At 43.0% G+C, this 25,379-nt stretch overlaps 1 protein-coding gene across 1 annotated transcript; it reads left to right on the top strand.

The window, feature by feature from the left end:
- Positions 1 to 19,784: 19,784 nt before the first annotated feature.
- On the top strand, positions 19,785 to 21,879 carry LOC147463910 (nod factor hydrolase protein 1-like). The gene is made up of 4 exons (XM_086497764.1): positions 19,785 to 20,282; positions 20,387 to 20,606; positions 21,386 to 21,619; positions 21,725 to 21,879. The coding sequence occupies exons 1-4, from the start codon at positions 19,785 to 19,787 to the stop codon at positions 21,877 to 21,879; spliced, it is 1,107 nt and encodes a 368-aa protein (XP_086353890.1).
- Positions 21,880 to 25,379: the final 3,500 nt, after the last annotated feature.

A 25,379-nucleotide genomic window follows, 5' to 3' on the forward strand; every position in this document is an offset into this window, starting at 1 on the left:
ATAGATGTGTGCATGGAGATTGAACTGAATGTTCACTTACCCGCATTCAAGTACAGAGGAACACGTCATCCACGTGTAAAAAAACAAGCAACATTGCACTAGAAACCCTAGGTGTTGCCTTCGCAATCCAAACCCGTTGGGTAGAAGCTACGTAGTCAAACGCCTTGGTAAGACCCTTTGTAGAAGTGCGCAACTAGCAAAGAACGGTAACCAACCTAGTTAACCGTGTATAGAATGATGAGAATTAACCTAAAAGGTTGAAATTTCCCGCTACCGCATGGTAGATTGCGGAATTCTTTCCTTGAAAGTATAAAAGATCAAATTGTGATCCTCAATGCGTATGGGGTGATTTAGTAAGCACCCGTTGGGTCGTACCCCAAAATTGTGATACCATAGACACTCGTAGTGCTATAGAGAAGAGTAAGAAATCCACACAAGTGAGATGCCTAGCTCGTATCAACAGCCATGTTGTCGCAACTCTTTGCTGCCTCTAGACTCCATGGTATAGCTCAGCTAATGTAAGTGCAAGAGTGTCAAAAAGGCAACTTCAGCATCGCACTAGAAACATATAGTGCAAAAATGACACCCTAACCCTCCGAAATGACAAGACTCTTGCTCGTCCATTAACGTCAAGATGTGCGATGTGTACTCCACTGGGCAAATCTGTTCGATCCTAAGAACAATCACCCAAGGAATGGCAATAGTTGGGTCTTACCCAAAATCTGACAATGGCTCTTAGCCAGCCTGTGTGTGGCTCCTAGCTCTTACAACAATTAGTGTTCAATCGATAAACCGATGAAAACTAATGTGAATGGCATCTTGGCCCATTTCTAGTTGAGAGTTAGAGCACCTTGGCTCATGTTGACTCCCAAAAAAAACATGTATGAAAAGCTTCTTAGAAAGTTTTCATTATTCTTGAGAGAAATAAGAAAAAGAGGGAGAAGAAGAGCATGCTGGGCTGAGGAACTTTCCTTAAATTTGTAGAGTGTGTGCCCAAAATGTGTGCTCTCAGACATCTTATGCCTGAATTGCAGCTTATCCTATAAGCATTCCACAATCTGTCTGTATGACGCTCTCATCGAGAGAGGCAACAGAAAACACAAGTTAAATCTTGACCATCTACCATGTAGGGTCGTGATTGTATGAGGATGACTTGAAAGGGGCACCTTGCCGGTGAATCTAGTTGAAATTTTAAGTCCTTTTTAGTATTGTTGAGTGTTGATAGCAACCAACAATCCATCCGTACTCTGTCCTTGACAGAGTTGTGAGTGTGTTAGCAGAAGCATAATGCATGAAGCGGTAGAATTGAATTCACGTCACTAGCATGACTTGCATAAAGAATGGTAAGCCCTTGCGTAGAGTGATGGCCTCAACCATGAGAACCAAAACTGTAAGTTCCTTGCACAATTTAAACTAGTAGGGATTCTGTGAGCTGATATCCCCTATTTTGCCAGTTCCCTGAATCCGTGCTTCCTATAAAATTGCCAAAGCACTTTGCTTTGCACAATGATATTTCCAAGTAAAGTGTAAATAGGAAGAAACAGGAAAAACTTAAACTTGGCAGCCTGGTCGTTGTTGCTGCAACCAGTTGTTGTCATGAAAGTTGGGAGAAAAACTCATTCCAAAACGGCCCATAGCCATAGCTGCACAGACGCCCTCGTATGTCCTATACACCCGTCTGGTACATAAGGCCATAACCTGGAAAATGGAATCCACCTGCAAACACCTTGCGTATTCCTTCCCCATTGTGTATGCTCATAGCATATGCCAAACATGGCCAGCTTCAATGAAAGATGTAGAAATTGAAGCCTTGCTTCACAGAACTCTGTCTGGCCTCATGGCCAACAAATGCTATTGACGACAGCTGTCATAGAAAAGAGAGACGACCTTGTCGTTCATGCACAAAAAATCGACCATGTCGAATTGTAAATGTAAGTGAAAATTAGTAGAACACGCACAAGTTATGCATCTCCGACCTACCTGGTGCTATGAATGATAGCCGTGATCATCCATTCCATTGCATACGAGAGTTGATCAAGCACATGCTCAATAACTACTCTACTTCATGTTGTTAAGGGCCTTGCCGAAGGAGAGCCGCTCCTATGTCACGGAAGACCCAGTTCGAGCGACACATCTGATTGTTGCATCAAAAGATGCTTGCGAAGGATCATAAACCTTGTTGATTACATTGATGGCAGACATCCTGCCGTGAACTTCGATCCAAGTCGTGCTGACCAACATCGTGAAATAATAATTAAAGCTTGTCCTTGCCGAGCACCTTGAGTGGACAAAGCACAGGCCTTGCCTGACACAAGGTTAGTTACCCTAGAGGTTGTGGTTTGGGATTGAAACCACCCAACCGTAGGGTTGATCCTTTGTCTGAGCTCGGGAATCAAAGTGTTGGCAATCACATGCTGTTGAATGATTCTCGTGTACGGATACAAGCTGCTTGCAATACCAATCACAGCTAGACTCGGCATCTAAGCCACCCTACATGAGCTATAAGGGTAATCAACAGAGAAAAAACAAATATAGAAAGGTTACATTGAACTTTACCGAAGCCTTGAGTTTTCAAAGCTTTTTCGTATTGAACATCTTGTACCCCACTACCCGCATGTCCTTGGAACTTCAAAAGGTGTGGCTATGGTGGACTGCCCATGGGATGCTGCGTGAGTGCTACTCGACTTCAGAGATGGTGGCGCCTATTGATGTCGTGTAATGTTAACGTCGATGACCTGTGACGTGGCTTGGTTGTGCCCAGATAACAGAACCGTGGGCTAGAACCCTTAGTAGGGTAGAGCAAAAGTAAGTAAATTTAAATATATAAAAAACCACAACTCTCTGCTGTCGCCATGGCCGACTGCACCAAATAAGAGCCGCTCCTCTGTCGCGGTATGGTCGTCTTGCGGCCGTGCAGCAGAAGCGAATCTTGCTGCCGTAACCAGCACGCATCTGGAGAGCCGCTCCCTGTGGGATTTTATACAGGTCGAAGGTTTGGCCCTTCCTCCTACTAAGCGGGCTTGCCTGCGGTGCTTATGGCCTCGGCCCTCTCGCCTAGCAAGGGCATCTGCACACGCAGCGCCTTGTTGTCTTATTCGGTCGACTGGCAAGGGGCACTGTCCACGCCGAGCTTCTCCTTCTCATGAAGCATGCCAAGACTCCACGACCCTCTTCTGCATCCTCTTCTTTGCTATGCAAATCATGAAAGGTTGCCCTTATCTTTTCCTCCTTCTTCAAGGAGAGAGAGAGAGAGAGAGAGAGAGAGACAGAGACAGAGAGAGAGAGAGAGAACCATGCCTTGAGAAATCCATCTTCTCCCCGCCATGGCTCCACCCTCCTTCCTCCCCTCCACCTTGCGTTGACACCAGTGAAAGGGCAGGGGAACTGAACATGCTCATCACCACCCAGCCATGCCCTATATAGACCCTTGGCCTTCTATATATAAGGACCCCCTTGATTGCATGTCCGTCCTGGCCCTTGGCCCTGGCCCATGGCCGTGACTGGTCCTACCATTGTCCTGACACAATTGGCCTAAGAAATTAGCAATATTGAGAAAGTTATACTTGCTACTCTAAAATGTCTCGTATTCTTCAGCAATCAAAAAACTCAATCATCATCATATACTACGCTATATAGCGTATTAGGTCCCCAAAAACTCAAGGAAGACTAGCTTTATGTTATACATAACACTTACACAATCAAAATTGAATTTGGATATCAAGAAAGCCACCAAAAAAATCATAAAAGTGCTAATTTTGGCCAAAAAAGCAGAATTATGCAATTCTTATAAGTTGGTCATAACTTTTAATGTTAACACTTAGCTCTCCCTACAAGCATCAAAACATGTTGAGAACTATGAAGTCTTATCCTCTAGCAATCTAAACCTCACAAACATGAAGTTTAGAGTGGTATAGTTGCAAAAAATTGAAAACAAGCCAAAAATAGAACCCGTTTTTTCACACAGTTTAGGTTCAAAAATGTTGTGCAAGAGTAAGGTTAATGGTGAAATCAATACTCCAAAAAAAATGTCGAGTTTTTTTCAGCTCATAAGGCAACTTTGTGGATATATAGCACCTAAAAATTCATTTTCGTACTCTTCAAATAATTCAAGCAAAATGGTCACTTAACAGGACACAAAAGTGTCCAAGGACATAAAAGTGTCATGTTACCATTCTAGTGCTAACTTAGTCAAAAAGGTTGAAAAATGGGGGAGATGTAAATAATCACGATTATTGACAATTGGCAAATTTTTGCATCTTTTTGGTCAATTGAGCATGTACACATGTCTATCACATCAATATAAGCCTATGAATTAAATTTCATTGAGTTTGAACAATTTTTTTCCCAATTTACACTCAAGTTTCAGAAAGTCAGTACAAACTTTAGTTTTTACCTAGTTTTTTGCCAGTTTTGTGATCCAAATATTTTGTGCCTTTACAAAAGTTGTTTGTACACGTGCAATGAGTCATTGGTATCAATCTTGGTCAATTTTGAGCTGAAAGTAAATAATCACGATTATTTACTTCAGGCTTAAAATGAACCATTTTTTACACTTTATCATGAACAATCTTTTCATGAGTTATTTTAAGCCTAGGAATCAAGTCAAAACTTAATTTGGCCTAAATTGTCAAGAAAAAGTAAATAATCTGAGTTTTTGCAAACTCTTGAAATTTTTACCTCAAGGTGTCCTTGAGCTTACCCATTGGTTCATACAACTTTTAAGCATACTCTCCAGTCAGATTGAGTGGTTTGGAGTCTTTTCGTGCTATTTCTAGCCGTAGACCTGAAATTCTGCAACTTAAATAACAACTCACAATGATTCTTTCGGAGAGAGCAATGTTTTGAAATCCACCTCGGATCCTACTTACCCTACTCCTAGTTTCTCATGCAATGGGGTTGTGGAAAGTGTCCACAGACACTAGTTTTCTTGTTTTTTATGATTTCCTGAGCATTGATCTTAAGACTTGTCTCGTCTATCAATCACTCTCAAAATCGTAATCTCATTCTACAATCCTACAATCCTAAAGGCACTCAGCAAGTACACTTACCTCCGAGCTACCTCTACACAGCAAAAGACGACAATCTTAAGCTACGCGGTTTCTAAAAAGAAAGTTTTTACTCTAGGAGATCGTAGAGAAAATTAAAGGATAACTTCACAAGATGTTTGTTTTTCTCCTTAGTTTAGGTCTCTTCGATCCCCGACAGCGGTGCTAAATGTGGGACGAGTGTCTAACCTCACTATCTTATCTTATTACAGATTTAGCAAGAACCACGATTAAATTGTCAATCCATGGGACGAAGCTGACTCGACTAGTACATAGAGGCTACAAGAGGTTGTCAATCTCCCGGAAAACAACAAACAACTCGCATCTAACTCAAGCTACACTCAAGTGACTGAAATCACCAAAAGCCAATCGCTCATCACCAGCAAACAAAGCACATCCATTATAGCATCAAATGACATCCAAACGTAATGAAACTTCTAGAATGTGTTTATAAGACCTAAGCACACATGCTTATGGTCTCAAATCCCACTTTAGGTCAAGTGCCAAAATTGCGATTATTAACAGCATTGGATTTTTGACCTAGTCCTTTTCGACACAGAATGCACCTAAATGCTTAGCAATGATGCCCCAATACCCAGCCTATGCTTAGTTTTTTATTTTGAAATGTAAATTCCTACTTATGATGAAATTAGGCCGCGGGTCGGCGATGCCAAAAGCTACGGAATACCGTGAAGTGTTTACGTCAATGCGTAGAGCTCTTACCAATGCAACAAACGCGACTGCAATGTGACAACCAACAGGGAGGGAGTAGGAAGTGCGAGAAGGAGAGAAGTGAGCACCGTTAGCTCACGCTGTGTATTTCATTATCCAAACTTAATAATAACTTACAAAAATTGGCTTTTATACCTTACCCAAGGTTTTTGGTGGTCAAAACTAATAATCTGGGAGCTCTAACTAAAGATGGGTACTGACAGGTTGATACAATCTGGAAGCTTGTAGCCCCGGCTCATCTATTACAAAGATTTATCCATAAAATAGGAGTTACAATATTCTCAATTTATCAAAATAATAAGTGTTTTTACAATGAGAGCTCCAAAAAATGGTATCCGAGTTAGCTTGCTGCTAATAGTTTTCCATGGTGAATCCCCCGAGGGCCATTGAAACGGTGTTGCTGCAAAAAGTAGGAAGGAGCTATAAGCCTATCTACTTCGAAAGTAGAGTGATAAGTCCTAGAGAGGCAACCTACACTGAAGAGCAATAGTGGGTCATGGTGATGGTTTTTGCTTTCAGGAAGTTTAAAGTACATTTGATTGTGCAGAAGTTTATGTGTTGATGGCTAACAATCTGTTGCCTAAAGTGGCATTACACTTGAAGCCAGGGAAGCGGATCATGAAGTGGGTGATAGAGCTACAAGATTTCAAGTTTGAGTTCAAGATTGACAACACTAGTTGCTCCCATTTGGTGGACACCTTGGTCAACAAGGTCGTCAATTTGCCTATTTATCTAAGAGTAGTACGGGATGAAGCCAAGGAGGAACTAGACTTGGTGGGATATTTTACCATGTGGTTTCACTGCGCGTATAGGAGGGTGATGCAAAAAGAAGGTGGAGGTGTGGTGATACACGATGCACACGGTAAGGTAATCTTCTCAAAGGGTTATGATTTGGAGGCTGTCCACACCAACAATGAAGCAGAATTTCTCGCCCTCCATCCAGGTTTGAAGTAATGCATCGAGTTCAGCATTTCCAGGTTGGTGGTCAAGGGTGACGCATTATTAGTCATCAAGCAATTGTTGGGACAATCGCAGGTAAAGCATGATTCCTTAAATCATCGGTTCTTTGCTATCAAGAGGCTGCTGAATTTCTATAAGGAGATCCAGTTTAAGCATGTGAAGAGAGAACAGAACCAAGAGGTGGACCAGCTAGCAAGATGCAAGGTGCAAGTACATGTTGCAAGTATATATGTGGCCCCAGCCACTTACATAGGTAGGGAATCACTAAAGGAGGTAGAAGATTTTTTGAGTACAAGGCATTGTCCTCAAGGTCTATCCAAGCTACAAAGGAGGAGGATAATACAAAAATCTTGCAAGTTCACACTGGTAGGTGAAGGCCTGATGACTGCTTGGTGTTGGAGCGGTGTCATAAGGAAAGCAGATACTAGGGAAAATATCATGTGCTATTTCAAGTACTAAGAGGAGGTTTTTGGTGGCAATGGTGAAGGATGTGCACTATTGGTGCAAGACCTACCAAGAACTCCAGACTATGGGAGAGAGGCGTTTGGTAGCAGAGTTGTAGGGATCCATTGTTGCTCAACATGATTTCAAGAAGTAGGGTTTGGATGCCATTGATCCACTCCCTAAGTCCACAAGTGGTAAGAACTATGTTGTGGTAGCCATCCACTACCTCACCAGGTGGGTCAAGGCCAAAGCTGTGAAGGAGGTAAATGCACAGGTTGTAGCCCAAATTTTTTTTTATAACATCTGGCTTATCTCTGATAGAGGCCAAGGATTTAGGAGCAAGCTTATGCGGGCATTGATGGAGAAGCTAAAGATTCAGCATCAGTTTTCCTCGCCTTATTATCCCCAATGCAATGGCCTTGTGGAGAGTGTCAATGGGAAAATCATCAAGATGCTAACGAAGTATGTGTATAAGTAGGAAACAGAGTGGAAGATCAATCTAGAGAAGTGTTTATGGGCATACAGGACATCCTACAAAGTGGCAATCAACTTTACTCCGTCTAAGTTTGTTTATGGGGTAAGGAGGCAATGCATGTGCATCTCGGTGCTTTGAAGGGTATGTGGCGCACCAATGCCACTCCACATGAGGTTCTACAGGATAGGATTGTTAGCCTTGAAGTATTGCAAATGGATAGGGAAGCAGTGGCGGACTACTATATGAAGCAACGAGAGAAGAGAGGAGCCAAAGTCAACAAGAGCCTGCCATACAAAAAGATAGAAGAAGGAGACCTGGTGATGAAGTACAAATGCTACTTGGACTTCACCTTTTAGAAGAATTTCAAGAAGAAGTGGACAGGTCTGTACAAAGTGCCAAGGGCCTTTTTGAATGGGACCTATCAGCTGGTGAGAGCCAATGGTAAGCTTCTTAGGGTAAACGGTGTGCGGCTCAAACTATACTTTGATAGAGGTGTGGTGCCTGCAATTTGTAGCCAAAGGGGACGGGCAACCCGCCTAAAAGTATGCAGAGTGTGAAGAAATTGAAGCTTTGTACATAGCCTGTACATATGGTTGTGGTTATGTGACTAGTGCTTTCGGTTGTTTGTTCAAGGTGGCAGCTTTCAAAGTTCCGTAAATATGCTTTTGGTTGAACATAAATGTTCAACTAGGGTGTGGGAAACAATGATGGTACATGCAAAGTTGGTTGAAGCTAGAAATGGTGCCAAGTAGTTTTATAAGTGCATATAGGTGTATATAGGTGTTGGGCAAAGGGCTTAAGCAGGTGTGGAGAACCTGGGCATGACGACGCCAGCAATAATGTATGTCTAATGCGGATTTCTAGGCCAAGAAGCCTCCAAAAAGGTCCAATTGTGATGGCAAGTCAAAGGATCCAAATTGTGTTGGTAGTTCTCGAGAATGTGGTGCTTGCAATGCTCTACAAGCCCATCTAGAGAGCTCATCAAATGGAGCCACGGTGTGAAAGATAGAGCTCTCCACATTTGGAATGCATTATAAATCCCCAATGGATAGAGCAAGTATGGACGGGTGGTTGGAGCTGGTACAAGTGGATAGGATTGTAGAGCATGTCGGTCTTTCCGAATCTTTGATCAGAGCTCCAGAGGGAAAGTTATGGTCGATGGAAAGTTTAGCGGGGGCTAGGTCTGTGCCCACTTGGCGCATTGGAATCTAGCCATCTAGTGGTTTTTTGGGTCTTCGACTAGGTTATAGAAGGTGGCCTATGTTACATGGAGTTAGCAAGAACAGATAGCACATTGATAAAAGCTACAGGTGCAAAGTTAGAGTCAGTTGAGTTTTGACGATCGGGGCAACCACATTGGATCGGGTGATTTTGGGTCAATTTTGAATGCGATGTTCAAGACTATTGGGGAATCAAAATGTGGCAAAGGCCGAGCAAAATTAGAGTTGGCAATAAGGGCTATTGGCCAAGCTTTACAGCTCCGAAATCTGGTCACTAAGTAGGATACTGGAGGGGATTGAAAATAAGGCACCTCAAAGGGATTTTTTTGATAAATTTTGGGAAGCTTGGGGGGATCCAAAGGGGCGAGGCCCTCAGAGGCTGCCACATGGCCCACGAATAAGCCCACATGCGTAGAGCTGGACCGAAGGGAGAGGCTTTATACCATGGTGTGTGTACACTATAGGGATATCAAAAGAAGAAGAAGAGTCTCCTTGAGCTCGTGGCCATGGTGGAATTGTGTGTGCTCTACGTGCTACAGAAAATCCAGGTGGCGTTTTAGACAAAGGCAAGCGGCACGGTGGCGGCCGACGGTGGTGAGAGCCCGCAGCATGGTCTGCGTAGGGTGATGGTGTGGCAGTGGTGCCCGGAAGGGGCCTTTTTACATGGGTCATTGGTTGCTTGCATTTTTTAAGGCAAATGGGCAAGTAGCACTAGCGCTAGTGCCCCCCCCCCCCCCCCCCCCCCCTCCTTGAGCTCGAGAATGCAGTGAGTGAGAGAGAGTGAACAAAAGGGATTCAATGACCTCCAAGCTAGTGAGAGGTGTTAAATGAAGCTCCCAAAGGGCCCAATCAAATCAAAGTTTCTAAAAAAGGGCAGGGCTCCCCTATAAACCCCTTTTTTTATTATTGTAAAGGGCTTTTTCTTTGTTCTTGAACATTTGAGTGCAAAGAGCCAAGTGTGAGTTTTGGAGGCGGTTTTTTTTATGAGCTCGCTATTTGTGGTGCTTGGATGATTGTACGTGCCCTAGCTAAGGAATCAAAAGTCATTGCCCCCCATTTCTGGCATCAATTCCCCCTTCCCCTCCTTTTCTCTTGCTCTTTGAGTGTGCCTATGTCGACGAAAGTGTGTGCCCGTGGTCCATTTGTGGTGCAAAGGGAGTGAACAGTAGAGTGGTGGAGTGCGTCGGGTGTATTGAAGCGATCCTTGATGGTGTGCATGAGTTAAATAGCATTCTTGCTAGGATGCATGTGTTGGGAGGTGAGTAGGTGATGGTCTGTGAGTGTGAACTGTTTCTTTTGAAGGTGTTTCTGAGAGGATAGGGATGTTGTGAATGACTTGAGGTATAGTGAGGCAACTTTTTTGCGTGTGTTCCCCCTCTCCAATGTTACTACATGAGAAGCCATGCGCACCCTACTCTTTGCCAATTTCTCCACCATGTCGATGCTCTCTTGTGTGCAGTCGACCTATGGTATCCTTGCGTACTTCGGACACGTGCCATTTTCATAATATGGTGCCTAAGAGACAAGTTGCCCACTGCCCTTTGCTTCTTCCTACCGATTAGTGCACGGTAGAACCAATTGAACATTTTGTGAAACACGTTGCTATGGATCTTTCCACCACCATGTTGAGTGCTCTTAAAATAGGTATCCTTTGCCTAATACTATGTGACCTTTCCATCTCTTGATTTCTCCAAAGTGCAAGGGATCCATAATTTTCAAGAAAGTATGCGCCGTGGGCAAACAAAATATTCTTGTAATGTGTGATGGGTTTCGTCCCATGCATCGACCATTAGCTCTGTGAATTTATTAATAGACAACTTGAATGAGGTGTGGCCGCTCAAGAAGCCTCATCATCTCATTACATGCTTCTCACACACATGCTCTCTTCAGACCTAGTGTTTCCACATTCCCAAGGTCGGTTGTTATGTCACACACCTACCTGCATATTTGAAAAGGAGTATAGCTTTGAGCTCACCAAATTTTTAAAGCAAGTGTCTTACCTTTGCCCCACCCATACTTATCTTATTGGGCTTATCTTGTGTGGTTATTGGGTTCTTGCGGTCCTTTGAGAGGGCAGGGCATTGGCCTTATTGGGTAGCCAGATGGACCGTATGATGACAATGTTTGAGAGCAATGAGGATGTCTCCAGCAGACTAAACCATGTTTTAGAGATGCAAGCCCATCAACTGTGGGAGATTCAAGAGCGAGACAAGAGACTAGCAAATGAGGTCGAGTGTTCCCTGAAGCCAGATGGGCCGTATGATGACAATGTTTGAGAGCAATGAGGATGTCTCCAATAGAATAAATAATTTTTTAGAGATGCAAGCCCATTGACTACGAGAGATTCAAGAGCGAGACAAGAGACTAGCAGATGAGGTTGAGCGTTCTGTGAAGGCAGCGTCTCTTGTGGAGTTGCATCCAAACATTGTGGAACTAGTGTCAGGACAAGGATCCTATAACCTAAGAACTAGGATGGTCATGGACTACGGCCAAGGGTCGGACTAGACAGTGTGGACAGGGGATCCGTCTAGGGCAAGGGGCTAGGAGCCCGCCTATATAAAGGGAGGTTGGGAGGAGGATGTTCAGTCTAGTTTCCCCTAGTTCTTGCACTGGTATCAGAGCTTAGGAGTCTCTCTTCCACTCTCTCTCTAGGCGTGGTCACTTTTTTCTCCTAAAAATAGGAACTTTGGGTGAGAATTGTGGCCTTTGTAAGGCTTTTTCCAATTTTAGCAAGGGACTGTCTAAATCGAGCATGCTTTCCCGTTTTGGACGAGAAGCTATGGTGCATGAAACAGCGCCCTCTTGGGCTTGATAGGGGCGCCCTGGGGAGGAAGGGGGGAGTCCAAAACCTCGCGGCCATTAGCCACTTGAGCAAGCCACACACATACTTCTCTCTCCTCGCGTTTTCTCTGCATGCTACCTGCGCCATTTGCCTTCAAGGAAGTGAGTTATTTTCACATGGCATGGCCAATTGAAACACAATTTTGAGCCTTGGCCATTGTTGGTGGCCCTTCCCACAAGCAAGGCAGCACAAGCAAGAGCTTTCGGGTGCGGCACAAGCATCAAGCCGTCTCGGCTTTCCATCGAGTATCACGACGTACGGCTATGCCTAGTTATTGCAAAGAATTTCAGAAACCTGCATATTTTTACAGTTACGACACTTTCAGTTGGCGTTTATACAACATAATCGTCCGCCGATTAAGTAAGCTTTCAATAATCAACCTTCTTCTTCGACGGTGATACTTCAACCATCTACCCTACACGATTTCAATCGTCTGGTGAGCCACGGGCAATTGTCCGAAGTTCGTCTTTTACGCCGTTTGTGCAAATTCTTCTTTTTTCGACGGTCAAGTGCTACGGCGCACAAAGTGGAGTTAGCTATACTTGGCAAGTGCTACCAAAATCAGGTATTTTTTTCTGAGTACTTCTTTCACTGCACTGTATAGCCATGGATTCGGATATCAACATGACATTCGATTTTGAGCAAAGTACTCCCGATCCTGCCAATGACGGCTCGCGGCCGGATCCTCTCAAAGACTGTACCCGCGACGCTACGGCAGGAGAAGATACTTATGAATTGCTCGATATTCAAGAATTACGTGCACTTCAGACACGCATGACAGTCATGGATGAAAATTTTAAGGCTTTAAATGAAAATGTTACTAAACTTTCCACATTAGTCATTCAATTAATTCAATAGCAGACTAAGAGTCCCGCCCTGACACCCACATGCATGAGCACGTTGGAACACAAGGGAAAGGCCCAATTAATGAAACACTGCATACTCTCACTGCCAAAGAGGTAGATGACTTGTTAAAGAAATTTAAACCACCAGTTTTCAAGGGCGAACACCGAGACCACAATAAGGATGCAGTAAACATCTTTCTCAGTAAATGGGATGGAATTCACGCCTTACGGCGTACTCCGGATGCAGTTAGAGCTCTGCAAACGAGCTTAAATCTGGAAGGTAAGGCCTACAAATGGTGGATGTCTCTCAAGGAGAAGAACATCATACCACAGAGTCGAGTAGCCTTTGAATCAATGTTTAGCAAGGAATTTTTGCCTACAAACAAGGCCGATAGGAATTGAACCGCTTGGGACACGTGTTCCATGCGCCAATATCCATCACTCCTTGAATATATCTCTCACTATCGGGACGTCATCCTCAAGTTGGAAGGCTTGGATACGTTTCAACAAGTACGAGGGTTCATACGAGGTGACTCCAGAACTTAAGAAGTATGTCAAGTCCCAGGACCCTAAAACACTTGAGGAAGCCATAGTGAAAGCACATATTCATGATGACCCTGATGATAAGAAACACATAATAGTAACGTGCCTGCTAGTATACATGGTAATACATGCACTCAGTACGGGCACAATAAAAGAAAATTTATAGTTGCTAATTCAGATGCATCTAAAAAACCCAAGGGGTCGAGTGGTCCTCTCTCTCCTGAGGATTTTGATAAAGCCAAGAAAGAGAAGCTATGTTTTCAATGCTTAGGAAGAGACCATGGCAAAAAGGATTGTCCCAAAGGGAAATCTGCTACTCAAGGGAAGGAGAAAGCAGTGCACACGATGCAATTACTACCTTTGAGTCTTCCTCTAAGTTCTCCACAGTGGAAGTAACACACACTGAGTTGGTGCATGAATGTTGTCTCACAACTTCCATGTGGCAACAAACCTTTGGACCACATGAGTTAGTACGTATGCACGAATATCTGCAAGGGCACAAGGTGTGCATCTTGGTAGATGACGGTGCTACTCACAATTTCATCAATTATGGATTGGTGAAAAAGCTCAAACTGCCTCAAACTCCGAGTACCCACCGCTACAAGGTAGCAATGATGAATGGACATGATACTGAAATATGGGATACTCAATGCCGAGCTGTTCCATTGGAAGTACAAGGGTACTCTACTTGTTTGGATTTTCAAGTTATGAACATGGAAAGGGCTGATGTGGTTCTTGGTAGGGAGTGGTTGCATAGCCTAGGACCATCACTGAAGCGTAGCTATGAGCACAACAGTTTGATGTTTGATTCACATGGCACACATGTGTTGTTGTTAGGAGAAAAGGATATACCTTCATCACCACTAATTTGTACTGCTGAGCTTATGCAACTCGTTTCTGATAATGAAATAGAACAGGTTTTCTTGTGTTACTCACTGTCTCATTTTCTTTCTAACATTGATTCTGTTGAACATTCCTCAATGCCGCATGCTTCTCTCTCCTCTATTCCACCAATGGCTACCTCTACACAAGCAAACGTTGCTAATCAATTACAAAAATTATTAAAGGAATTTCAAGATGTCTTTCCTAATGATTTGCCATCAGGTTTACTGCCGACACGCTCAGTACAACATGGTATTGACGTGATTGCAGGTTGTAAACCTGTTAGTAAACCACCTTACCGTATGAGTTACTCAGAGGCTACTGAGGTGGAACGTCAGCTTGCTGACTACCTTAGCAGAGGGTTTATACAACCCAGTTCTTCACCATGGGCTTCGCCTATCATTTTGGTGAAGAAAAAGGACAGCAGTATGGGCATGTGCATAGACTACCGGGGTTTAAATGCGGTTGGAACGTCAGCCTGCTGACTACCTTAGCAGACGGTTTATACAACCCAGTTCTTCACCATGGGCTTCACCTATCATTTTGGTGAAGAAAAAGGACAGCAGTATGGGCATGTGCATAGACTACCGGGGTTTAAATGCGGTTACAGTTAAGAACAAATACCCATTGGCAAGGGTAGATTCTCGAGTTTTCCTACAACAGTTCTAAGCATGTCACAACAGGTTTCAGTCCTTTCATGCTCATGTACGGGTTTCAACCTAGGTCACCAGTTACGGTGGGGTTGGCAACCGAAAAAATCCAACAGGTTAAGGATTTTCTCCAAGACCACATGGATATACTGAAACTTGCTTGTCAGAATGTCCGGCAAGCACAGGATCGGTATAAGAAATACGCTGATGAGAAACGTCGGCAAGTTACCTTCGAAGAAGGGAAGGAAGTGGTTTTACGTGTGCCAGAACATTCAGAAAGTCTGAAAACTGGACCGACACCTAAATTATCTCCCCGATATTGTGGGCCTTTCAAAATACTCAAGCAAGTCGATGATCGTGCCTACAAACTATTACTACCATCACATTCTCGCATTCATCCGGTGTTTCATGTAAGCCGTCTACGAAAGCGGTTACATGGGGACGACAACGTCATTGACCAACAAGTTTTGGTTGGTTACATTGAACCTCCTACCTTGCCGCATGAACCTGAACGTGTTATGGATTATCATGAGTTGCGTGCACGACATCACGTACGACAACAAGCCTTAATCAAGTGGAAAGACGGACCTGAAGAAGGTGCCACTTGAAAAAACATTAGTGTTCTTAAGAAGAAGTTTCCCACTTTTGTTTTCGAGGACGAAAACTCTTCTTTTAGGGGGGAGTAATGTCAGGACAAGGGTCTTGTAACCTAAGAACTAGGATGGTCATGGACTACGGCCAAGGGTCGGACTAGACAGTGTGGACAGGGGATTCGTCTAGGGAAAGGGGCTAGGAGCCCGCCTATATAAAGGGAGGTTGGGAGGAGGATCTTCGGTCTAGTTTCCCCTAGTTCTTACAACTGGATCCACCAGCCCATCCCATAGAGTAGATTAACAACAAGATACCTCACATTTTGTAGAAAAAGCTATTTGTGATCTTCCACTATATACGCATGCTTTGAACATTCTGTGAATAAATAGATGTGTTTTGTTTGCTCACAAATACTTGTAAAGATGGCTTTTGCTTGTTGTCGTAAACAAGATCATTTACAGTGAAATAGGATGTACAAACTTGTTTGTTTGTTGTTTCTTACGTACTATGTGTATTTTTGGCTATTTTGTAAGCTTGATTAAACAATATGGGTGTCCTAAGTAGGTTTTACATAAAGCAGAGAGAGAGAGAGAGAGAGAGAGAGAGAGAGAGCTTTTTTGTCTTTTTGACTCAATCTACTAAAACTAGCATAGAGAAAGCTTTTTTGAAAAAATAATCAATTGTTCTATTTTTTAAGAAAGCTTTCTCAAAATCTCCCTCAAAAAGCTTCCTCCAATTCCCTACTCTCATCAAGCATTTTGTAATGATAGGATTGTCTTTTACTTGCATGTAAAAATAGCCAAAGTCAACATATGTGCCTCTTACACATGTATTTTGCCAAGAATCTTCAACTATTGTGATTGTCTTCCACTTTGCCTTTACACATTTGAGTACATAGAAATCTGCACCTTCTTTGTTGTTAGTTTCACAATTCACAGCATAATTTTTTCCTTCATCAAGTGAGTCACCTAGCATACATGGAGACCCTTCAAACATAGGGGGTGTCATGTGTCTCATCATCCACATCAACTTCATCCTCTGCTTTTGACGGAGCTTCAGGTTTCAAGTGTATATGTGCCCACTTCTCCACATAGGCTTTGTTGGAGCAGGACCTGTAATGACCAACTCAACACAAGCAGCACCTCCAATGACCAGCTAGCTCAACACAAGCATTGCAAAATCATGACAAAGGTCTGGTCTTTACTTTGGTTGAGTCATGTTTGCAATACCCACAAATGTTGTGAAGCGTTTGAGATCCAATTACCATGGCACATGCCCATGCATTTGACATGTCCATGCCATCTATCTTTATCAGCCAGAATTTTTTGCTCACCTCTTGGCTTCTCTTATCGGCCTGTCCTAAAGCTAAAGGTGGTTGATAAGGCATTCTTTAACTCAAAAATAATGTGACATCTGAAGCGCGCCTACCGTGATCCTTTAACCACTGGTAATGAAGACAAAAGCAACTATTGGACAAATAAGGTATCCTGTTGTCGATCATCTGAAATGTAAAAGTGCATTTGCTTGAGTATGTTGTTGTCTTTAGGGACTCACATATAAGTGATGTGGACAAAGATGGTGCATTGATTAGTATGTCAATGCATACACTATATTTTATTTTTCTCCTTGAACAAATAGTTCTCAGCACAATCCATAATGGAGATAATAGTATCTGCGAAAAAAAAATTAAGTACTCCTTGTACTACTCGGCTTGCCATTTGTATGAGAAATTGTGCTTGATAAATGTTTTTGTGCAAACTGTAATCTTTTTCAATAAGTAAGAAATACTTAGATGCTTAAGTGAATTTTTTTTGCTTTTTGATCTTGCCATACCTATCATGAACTTGAATGTCCTTGAAAGTTTGAACCAGAACTGTTTGTGTTGCATCCATGACTTCGCGTGGACATAAGGGGATCTCTTTCACGGTGCACTTTGGACATTTACCCATAAGACATTTGTACAAGTAAAATGAGCATCCTTATTCTTTGCACAAACACAACTTTCCCACAACTGTGTGATTCCAAAAAAGGAAGTGGGGAAGGCTTATTTCCTTATCAGTATTGACATGCATTAGGCCATTCACAAGCATGGTAAGAGTGCTCCGCTTTAGAAACAACTTATCATTGTTTTTGGGGCTTTTAAGCATTTGAAGGGAGCATCTTAAAGCATTGGCAAGGTTGACAGAATGGTTTATTGTCATGCTTGTGCACCGTGAGATGGTTGGGTCCTCTAGGCACTTCTCGCATTACATCAACCTAGTCCCCTTTCTCATGATCGTTCAAGCTCTTCACAATGTGCTGAACAATTTCAGCAATTGTATCCTTCTTTCTTGTTTCACAGTCGCCATCTTCAATATTGACAATGTGCACTCTCTTTTGTAAGCGATGTCTTCTTTGATACTCTTGCTTGACAATTGCATTCGTACTTCCTGACGCATTGTAGCTCATGCTCATCAACAAAATACTTTCTTTTATGTCCATGAGAACACCCTGCATCCAACACTTGAAGTCTTATCTGGATGTGGAGACATGTGGAGACTAGTGCCAAGGAGTCAAAAGATGGCTCCACAACAAGTACACCTATATAGACCTCCCCCCCTGGTTACATATGCATTTTCAATCTCCAAGTTGTCCAAAGCCACTTGCATTGAGGCTTGAGAACATAGACCATCCATTTCAATAGCAATTTATTTTTGTGTGTGTGTGTGTGCGTGTGTGTGTGTGCGCGCATGTGTGTGTGTGTCTGGTTTTTGTGTGTCTGTACACGAGAGAGAGTTCAGAAGTTTGATAAGGAAACTTAGAAAGAGAAGCAAGGAGATTTTGTAGCTTGCCTATGTGTGTGCGTTGCACACGAGAGAGAGAGAGAGAGAGAGAGAGCAGAGAAAGAGTTGGGCCATTCTCTATGGGTTTGCAAGAAGGAGATGGACCTCAGCCTCTCTCTGCACGCGAGAGAGAGAGAGAGAGAGAGAGAGAGAGAGAGAGAGAGAGAGAGAGAGGTCATGTAATTAGTATCTTGAATCAGTTCCATAGTTCTTTACTTACATTATAGACACTCCTATACTCAAGCTGTGTGGAAGTAATAGCCCAATAGCTAGTATCCATGGACGCACTTGTATTTGTACCATCCTACCATGCTGCAACCCTTGTGTGATTAATCTTGTAATTAGCATGTCAATAACATGAATGATTAAGTACTCCCTAATCTCGATACCTCTTGTGGATAGTGGCACCTATTGAATTGCATTGACTGCAATATATTTTCAACAAGGGAAGGGTGAGGAAGCTCTAGCTTATTTCTAGAGGATGGAGAGTAAGGACTTTCTCCATATGAATCACCTGTAGAGGCATCTAGAAGGCATGTGGAATTATCAAAACTATTATCACAAATAAAAAAGGGCATCGTGAAATTTATAATCAAAGGCTACCGCTCAAAATAGACGTCATGCTTTTTTGGCAACGACTTTATTAAATTGTATGATAAATGTTCAACACTAGAAGCCCCAACTCAGGCTCTGACTCTAGGAGTCTTTGTGCCATTGGAAAAAAGGAGGGTGCAGTTTTTTGTGATTATTGTAATAGGGGAGAATAGTGCCACCTCTCGATTGTAAACACCGTATATGTCAAATGGGTAGTTAAAATTCACTATTTGTTCTCGATGAGCAATAGCTTTACAATTAATTGTTACTTTATATACATGCCACGATTTTTCTATAAGTGGGCTCTCTCTCTCTCTCTCTCTCTCTCTCTCTCTCTCTCTCTCTCTCTCTCTCTCTCTCTCTCTCTCACACACACACACACACACACACACACACACATGCGCGGTTATGTATGTCCATAATGCTTTTGACGCTCTAGCATGACGAGACCTTGCCATCTTTATGCATCTGCTTCAACATTGTTACCCTTTTTGGAACCGCTCCACCTAATTGTGCTTTCCCGAGCACATCTAATTAGCATATTCACTTTAGCCTTCCTTTCATTCTTTTTGTGGGATTGGCTTTCTACGACTTCAAGAAGATAGCCATACTAGTCCACAAATGCAGAGTAGGACCGGCTTAGAGGCGTTTCGCACTAAGCAATGGTTAACCCCGGATGTGCACGTCAGCGTCAGCCTTGAACTTCTCTACCCCCGCCGTCTCATTGTAACCTGCCAAAAGAGGCAGAGCTACACAACCCCCAGCATAGGAATTTATTCGTCTGCAAGAAGACAGCTTTGATGATGTCACCTCTACCCCTGCCCTATTGTGTGCGAAACACCTCTTATACTTGTACTTTTGTTCGCTTCTCTGATATTAAAAGTCTTCTATAGGTTTCCTTTAAAAGGAATTTTCAAATTGGCAGGCCGGTTAACTTCAGTCAAAAATTGATACAAACCAGGAAAACAAGCACAAGGCCATAAGGGCCGGCGCTCGCTCGCTTTCTCTCTCTCTCTCTCTCCCAACTACGTGCATAGCCATAGCCAAAGCTTGGAGGGGGACGCAGGACTTACTGACATTGAAGATGAAGATGGTCCTCTACCACAACCAGCTCCTCTTCCTTTTCCTCGTCTTTCAAAATGGGTGCTGCCCAGGCCGCCATCAAGGCAGCCTACTGGCCTTCCTACACAGCTGCATACGCCCCCATTTCCTCCATCAACGCCTCCCTCTTCACCCATCTCCTCTACGCCTTCGCCGGCATCGACCCGCAGACCATGCGCGTCGTCCCCGACAATCCCACCCTCCTTGCTCAATTTCCCCTTATCTTGCGCTCCCTCAACCCGAACATCACCACCTTCCTCTCCATCGGCGGGGACAACGCCAACGCAACCCTCTTCGCAGAAGCCATGGCGGACGATGCGTCGCGCAATGCCATCATCAGCTCGAGCATCGAGCTGGCGCGGGCGAACGAGTACGACGGGCTTAACCTAGACTGGGAATTTCCGCGATCCCAGGCGGACATGGATAACTTGGAGGAGTTCACTATGGAGTGGAGGGTGGCTGTAGAAGAAGAAGACGCCAAGGCCTCGTCAAGCAAGCCCCTCTTGCTCACAGCAGCAGCTTACTATTCATCAAGAGTACTGCGCAGCTAAATACACAAATCCCTTATCCCATTCAAACTTTTAATTACTATTTGGACCTTCTTCACATTATGTGCTTTGATTACCATGGCTCTTGGGAGAATGTCACTGGGGAGCACACTGCCTTGTCTGGTAATAACACCACTTTCACTACCCTTTTTGGCCTACAACAATGGGTTGCAGATGGTCTCCTCCCTCAAAAGGCTATTGTGGGGCTTGCGACGTATGGAAAGTCATGGAACCTTTCTGACACTAACCAAACTCAAATTGGGGCAACCGCAGTTGGACCCGGCCCTGCACAAGCTATCAGTAAAGAGCTAGGTAGTTTCTCTTCTTCTACTACTACTTATCTATTAACATGAGTGTGCCCTTGAACATATAAGCTTTTGGGTTCTTTTCTTCTTTTTCCTTTTTTTTTTTTGTTTTGTGGGGGGGGGGGGGGGGGGGGGGGGGGGGGGGGGGGGGGTGGTAGGTAAATATGTAAGATACCACATGAGTTTAACATAAGGGTTGTTTTTTTCTTGTAGAATCACTTAACTAAACATTAGAGGATTTTTATTTGAAATAGTAAAAATTTCAATACATAAAGGATATTTTTATTACAAAAGGTGTTAATAAAGGAGGTTTTTATTAAAAAGATCAACAGGTAGGGGGGGGGTTTAATACCTCTTGAATGCACGTGATATAGAGAGTTTACATATAAAACAACCCCCCCCCCCCCCCCCCCCCCCCCCCAAAAAAAAAAAAAAAAAAACCCAACTTAACACATGATATTAATTGGAAGATTTTTTGCTAAGGCTTATGCGTTAAGCTTACTTAATCATGTAATTAGTGCTTCACAAGAGTTCAACTCTTTAGTCAATGCTTGTGGCACCTATAAATGCATCATAGGTATAAGATTTATTATATAATTAAGTTTAAAATCCCTTGTATTATATTGGTTTCTTCATGAAACATGTCTAAACAGGGATTTTGTTTGAAGCTAAATTACTACATGATAATTTTTCGGAATAATATCTTCTAGAGTAAGTTTACTGGGAAACTATTGTGATATGATCACCTTCTCTTGGATACTGAAACTTTGCCTTGGCATGTGGTAGGTATCTTCCTCTACTTCGAGATCGAAGATTTTATCTCATCTCAAAACGCAACCGTGGTGTATGACAATGTAACAAGTAGTGCTTATTGTTATGCACATGAGACATGGATTGGTTACGATGACACTCAAACCTTCTCCATCAAAATTGATACATTCAAGAACATGAGCTTTAAGGGCTACTTCTTTTGGGCACTTAGTTATGATGTGCCTAAAACATGGCCTCTTTCCACAAAAGGTGATCAATATGCCTCCAAAAAATTCTTATTTTTGAATTTATCAAAAACGTTAACTATATTAATTGAAGTTATTTGCATGTGGTTGCCTTTTTTATTGATTGCAGTTTCTCTTGCATGGGATGGACATAAGGATGGATACAATGATCACCCTCTTGGGCATGATTCCAATATGGCTACCCTTGCTTATTCAATTTCCCATATGATCTGCAATTCTTGTTTTAGCTTGATTGTAGGATTATATGGTTTGGCTATGCTTTAGTTAAACATTGGAAACAAAGAGAGGTTATAACCGCTTATGTGGTCCACATGTTTGCATCTTGCTAAAAATTGAAACAAGCATTGAGACCATTTTCCATATTTAAAGGGAAATTATATAAATTAATAACAATTTTCTTGGATTCTTGTTACTTGTATTACGGCATGTCCCAACAACATATACGACTAAGTTATAAGTGACACCCTTGCAGCACTCCAATGCTTTTGTCATCTCCCTAACCTTTCTTCCACAAATTACAAGAAAAAGCAAAGAAAAGAAGGTAGGCTTATGCATAGATTGTTAAATATCGAGAGAATAGTGGTGATGGATCCGGTGATCCGCGCAAGAGAGGGAAGGAGAGAAGGGGAAGGGGATGATGAGCACACCATTCTTTGGTGGAGCATTAGAGAGTAACTACTCTCTTCTCTTATTCTCCTTATGAACAAATAATAGAGTAAGCGGAGGGGCACTGGCCACAAGCAGGCCATGGGACCTGAAACCCAACAATCTCCCACTTGAAAGCCAACGTGGCCCAAGTGGTTAAAGAATGTAGGGGCTACTATGTACAAATGTACAAAATCGTGAAGCATGACTGTAGCTTCACCCTACACCCATCACCTCTATGCAATGTGCAAACCGCTCTGAGGCTAGGCTCTTTGTTAGAGCATCCGTTAGGTTTTCATCCGTGTGAACTTTGACTAACTCAATGAGTTTGCTAGCCAAAATATCCCTTACCACATAAGACCTGACCTCTATGTGTTTTGACTTGGAGTGAAGCACTGGGTTCTTTGCTAACACAGTCGCACTCTGACTTCGCAATGTAAAACTGGAGTCTGGTGTATACCAAAGTCTCCCACTAGACGAAATAACCACACAGCTACCTTATTGGAACTAAAAACTGCAACATACTCTATCTCAATAGTGGAAGACGAAGTGTAATTTTGGATACATGATCTCCGAGAAACTGCCGCTCTAGCAAATAAGAAAACGTAGCGAGATGTGGATCGCCTAGTGTCTACACAACCCGCATAATCCAAATTAGTGTATCCAACTATGGATGTATCATTGTTTCCAAAGCATAAGCACTTCCTCGTTGAGCCCTTGATATATCTCAAGATGTGCTTCACTGCTTCCCAATGCTTTCTGCCTGGATTTTCCATAAACCTTCTGACCACTTACACTGCATATGCAATGTCTGGCCGTGTGACCGTGGTGAACATGAGACTGCCAACTGTCGAGGAATACGGCACCTTTTTCATCTCTGCCTTTTCAGCATTCGATTTGGAACAATCACGCTTGCTAAGTTTTTCGTATGCAGCCATTGGGGTACTCAATGCTTTCCCCCCTTGCATATTAAAACGTTGCAAGACCTTGTGAATATACTCTTCCTGCAAAAGTGTTGGGTTTCAGGCCCGTGGCTGGATTTGGATATGCGGGTTGTGTGGAAACTAGGTGCATCACATCTGGCTACTTTTTCTTGTTTGCTGGAGCGACAGTTTCTTGGAGATCATGTATCTAGAATTGCACTTCGTCTTCCACCACTGAGGCGGAGTATGTTGCAGTTTCTAGTTCCAGTAAAGAAGCTATGTGGTTATCTCGTCTAGTGGCAGACTTTAGTATACACAAGACTCCAATACTACATTGCGACCGTCAGAGTGCGATTGCGTTAGCAAAGAACCCCATGTTTCACTCCAATTCGAAACACATAGAGGTCAGGTATCATCTGGTATGGGATATTTTGGCTAGCAAATGCATTGAGTTAGTCAAAGTTCACACGAATGAAAACCCAACGGATGCTCTAATGAAGAGCTTAGCCTCAGAGTGGTTCGCACATTGCATAGAGATTATGGGCGTAGGGTGAAGCTAGGGTCATGCTTCATGTTTTGTACATAGTAGCCCCTACATTCTTTAGCCACTTGGGCCACGTTGGCCTTCAAGTGAAAGATTGTTGGGTTTCAGTTCCGTGACCGGGTTGTGGTTGATGGGCGCCCGCCCTCTTACTTCATTCTTTGTTCATAAAGGAAATAAGGAGAGTGAGACTAACTCTCTGACAAGCTCCACTAAACACATGTCTATGTTCTCCATCCCCTTCCCTTGTCTCCTTCACTCTCTTGCACGGATCACCTTGATTTTTCAAAAAGTTCAAGTATACCACGTTTGCAATCTCTCTTGATACGCATACCAAGAAAGTGATGTGCATCGCCCAAATCTTTCATAGCAAACTGCTTGCTTAAGGTATCCTTGAGAAGTGAAATATCATATTTTCACTTCCCGGCCATAAGCATATCATCCATGTACAAAATTAGAATGATGAGGGAACATCCTCTTCAAGATCCCATGAAGAAACGTTGTCTTCAAATCCATTTGGACCAATTCCAAGTCCTTGATGGCTACTAGACCAAGCACAAGACGCAATGTAGTCATCTTGACCACTGGAGAGAAGATTTCATCAAAATCCACGGCTTTCATTTGCTTGAACCTTTTAGTAACCAATCTACCCTTATATTTAGGCTCGAGATCGTCTGTGATGTACTTCTTCTTGTGCACCCATTTGCATGGCAATTCCTGTTTACCTACAGGTAGCTCTGTCAAATCCCAAGTTTCATTGGCTAAAATCGAGTTATACTCAGATTGCATAGTCTCCTCCCACTTCACGCTATCATCCATTTGAATGGCCTCTTTGTAGCAAGTGGGTTCACCGCAATCAGTGACTAGCAAATAGTCTGATCCTAGGTCAAAACGCTCAGGTGCACGAGATGTACGAGTAGATCTTCGAAGTGTCTGACTGTTGGATTTCGCTCTCTCTAGAACAGCATGTGTGTCTGTACTAGTGGAAGGAAGGTGCATCACTAGCATGCCCAACATTCTGTGTAACAGGTGGTGAGGCGACATCCTCAAACCGTACTCTGCGATACTCAATGTCTTTCATTATCTTTCTATGCATCTTAGACTCGCAGAATATCACCTATGAGCTGTGTATGACCTTCTTAGATTCCGGGTGCCAGAGACAATATCCCATATGTCTGTCTACCAATGAAGATGCACTTCTGTGATCTGGGGTCCATCTTTTGTCGAAGCGCTTTTGGCACATGTGAGAATGCCTCACACCCAAATACACATAGTCTATCATAATTGGACTCTTTGCCCATCCACATCTCTTGCGGAATCTTGTACTTCAATGGTGTATTAGGTAGCTGACTGATCAAGTAAGTAGCTGTCGTAATAGCTTCTTCCCAAAATTCTGGAGGTAAGTTGTCCATAGACAACATAGAAGTGACCCATTCCTGAATGGCTCTATTCATCCTCTCAGCCACGCCATTTTGGGCAGGTGTGTAAGGAGTGGTAAATTGTCTTCTAATGCCTCTTTTACTGTAAAAATCCTTGAAATTGGAGGAGATGTACTCGCCTCCATTGTCACTTTTCAAAGCTTTAAGCTTTCTACCCGATTTCTTCTCTATCAATGCTAAGAACTTCTGAAAGACACTAAAGACATCGCTCTTCTG

The sequence above is a fragment of the Adiantum capillus-veneris genome, chromosome 2, assembly GCF_014529385.1.
Source record: "Adiantum capillus-veneris isolate H3 chromosome 2, ASM1452938v2, whole genome shotgun sequence".
Lineage (NCBI taxonomy): Eukaryota > Viridiplantae > Streptophyta > Polypodiopsida > Polypodiales > Pteridaceae > Adiantum > Adiantum capillus-veneris.

Bases quoted from the DNA above. Each gene is read 5' to 3' on its own strand.
- LOC147463910 (XM_086497764.1), top strand. From the start codon at position 19,785: ATGGGTGCTGCCCAGGCCGCCATCAAGGCAGCCTACTGGCCTTCCTAC. The intron at 20,607-21,385 runs GTAGTTTCTCTT...GGCATGTGGTAG, and splicing joins AGCTATCAGTAAAGAGCTAG to GTATCTTCCTCTACTTCGAG. The intron at 21,620-21,724 runs GTGATCAATATG...TATTGATTGCAG, and splicing joins ATGGCCTCTTTCCACAAAAG to TTTCTCTTGCATGGGATGGA.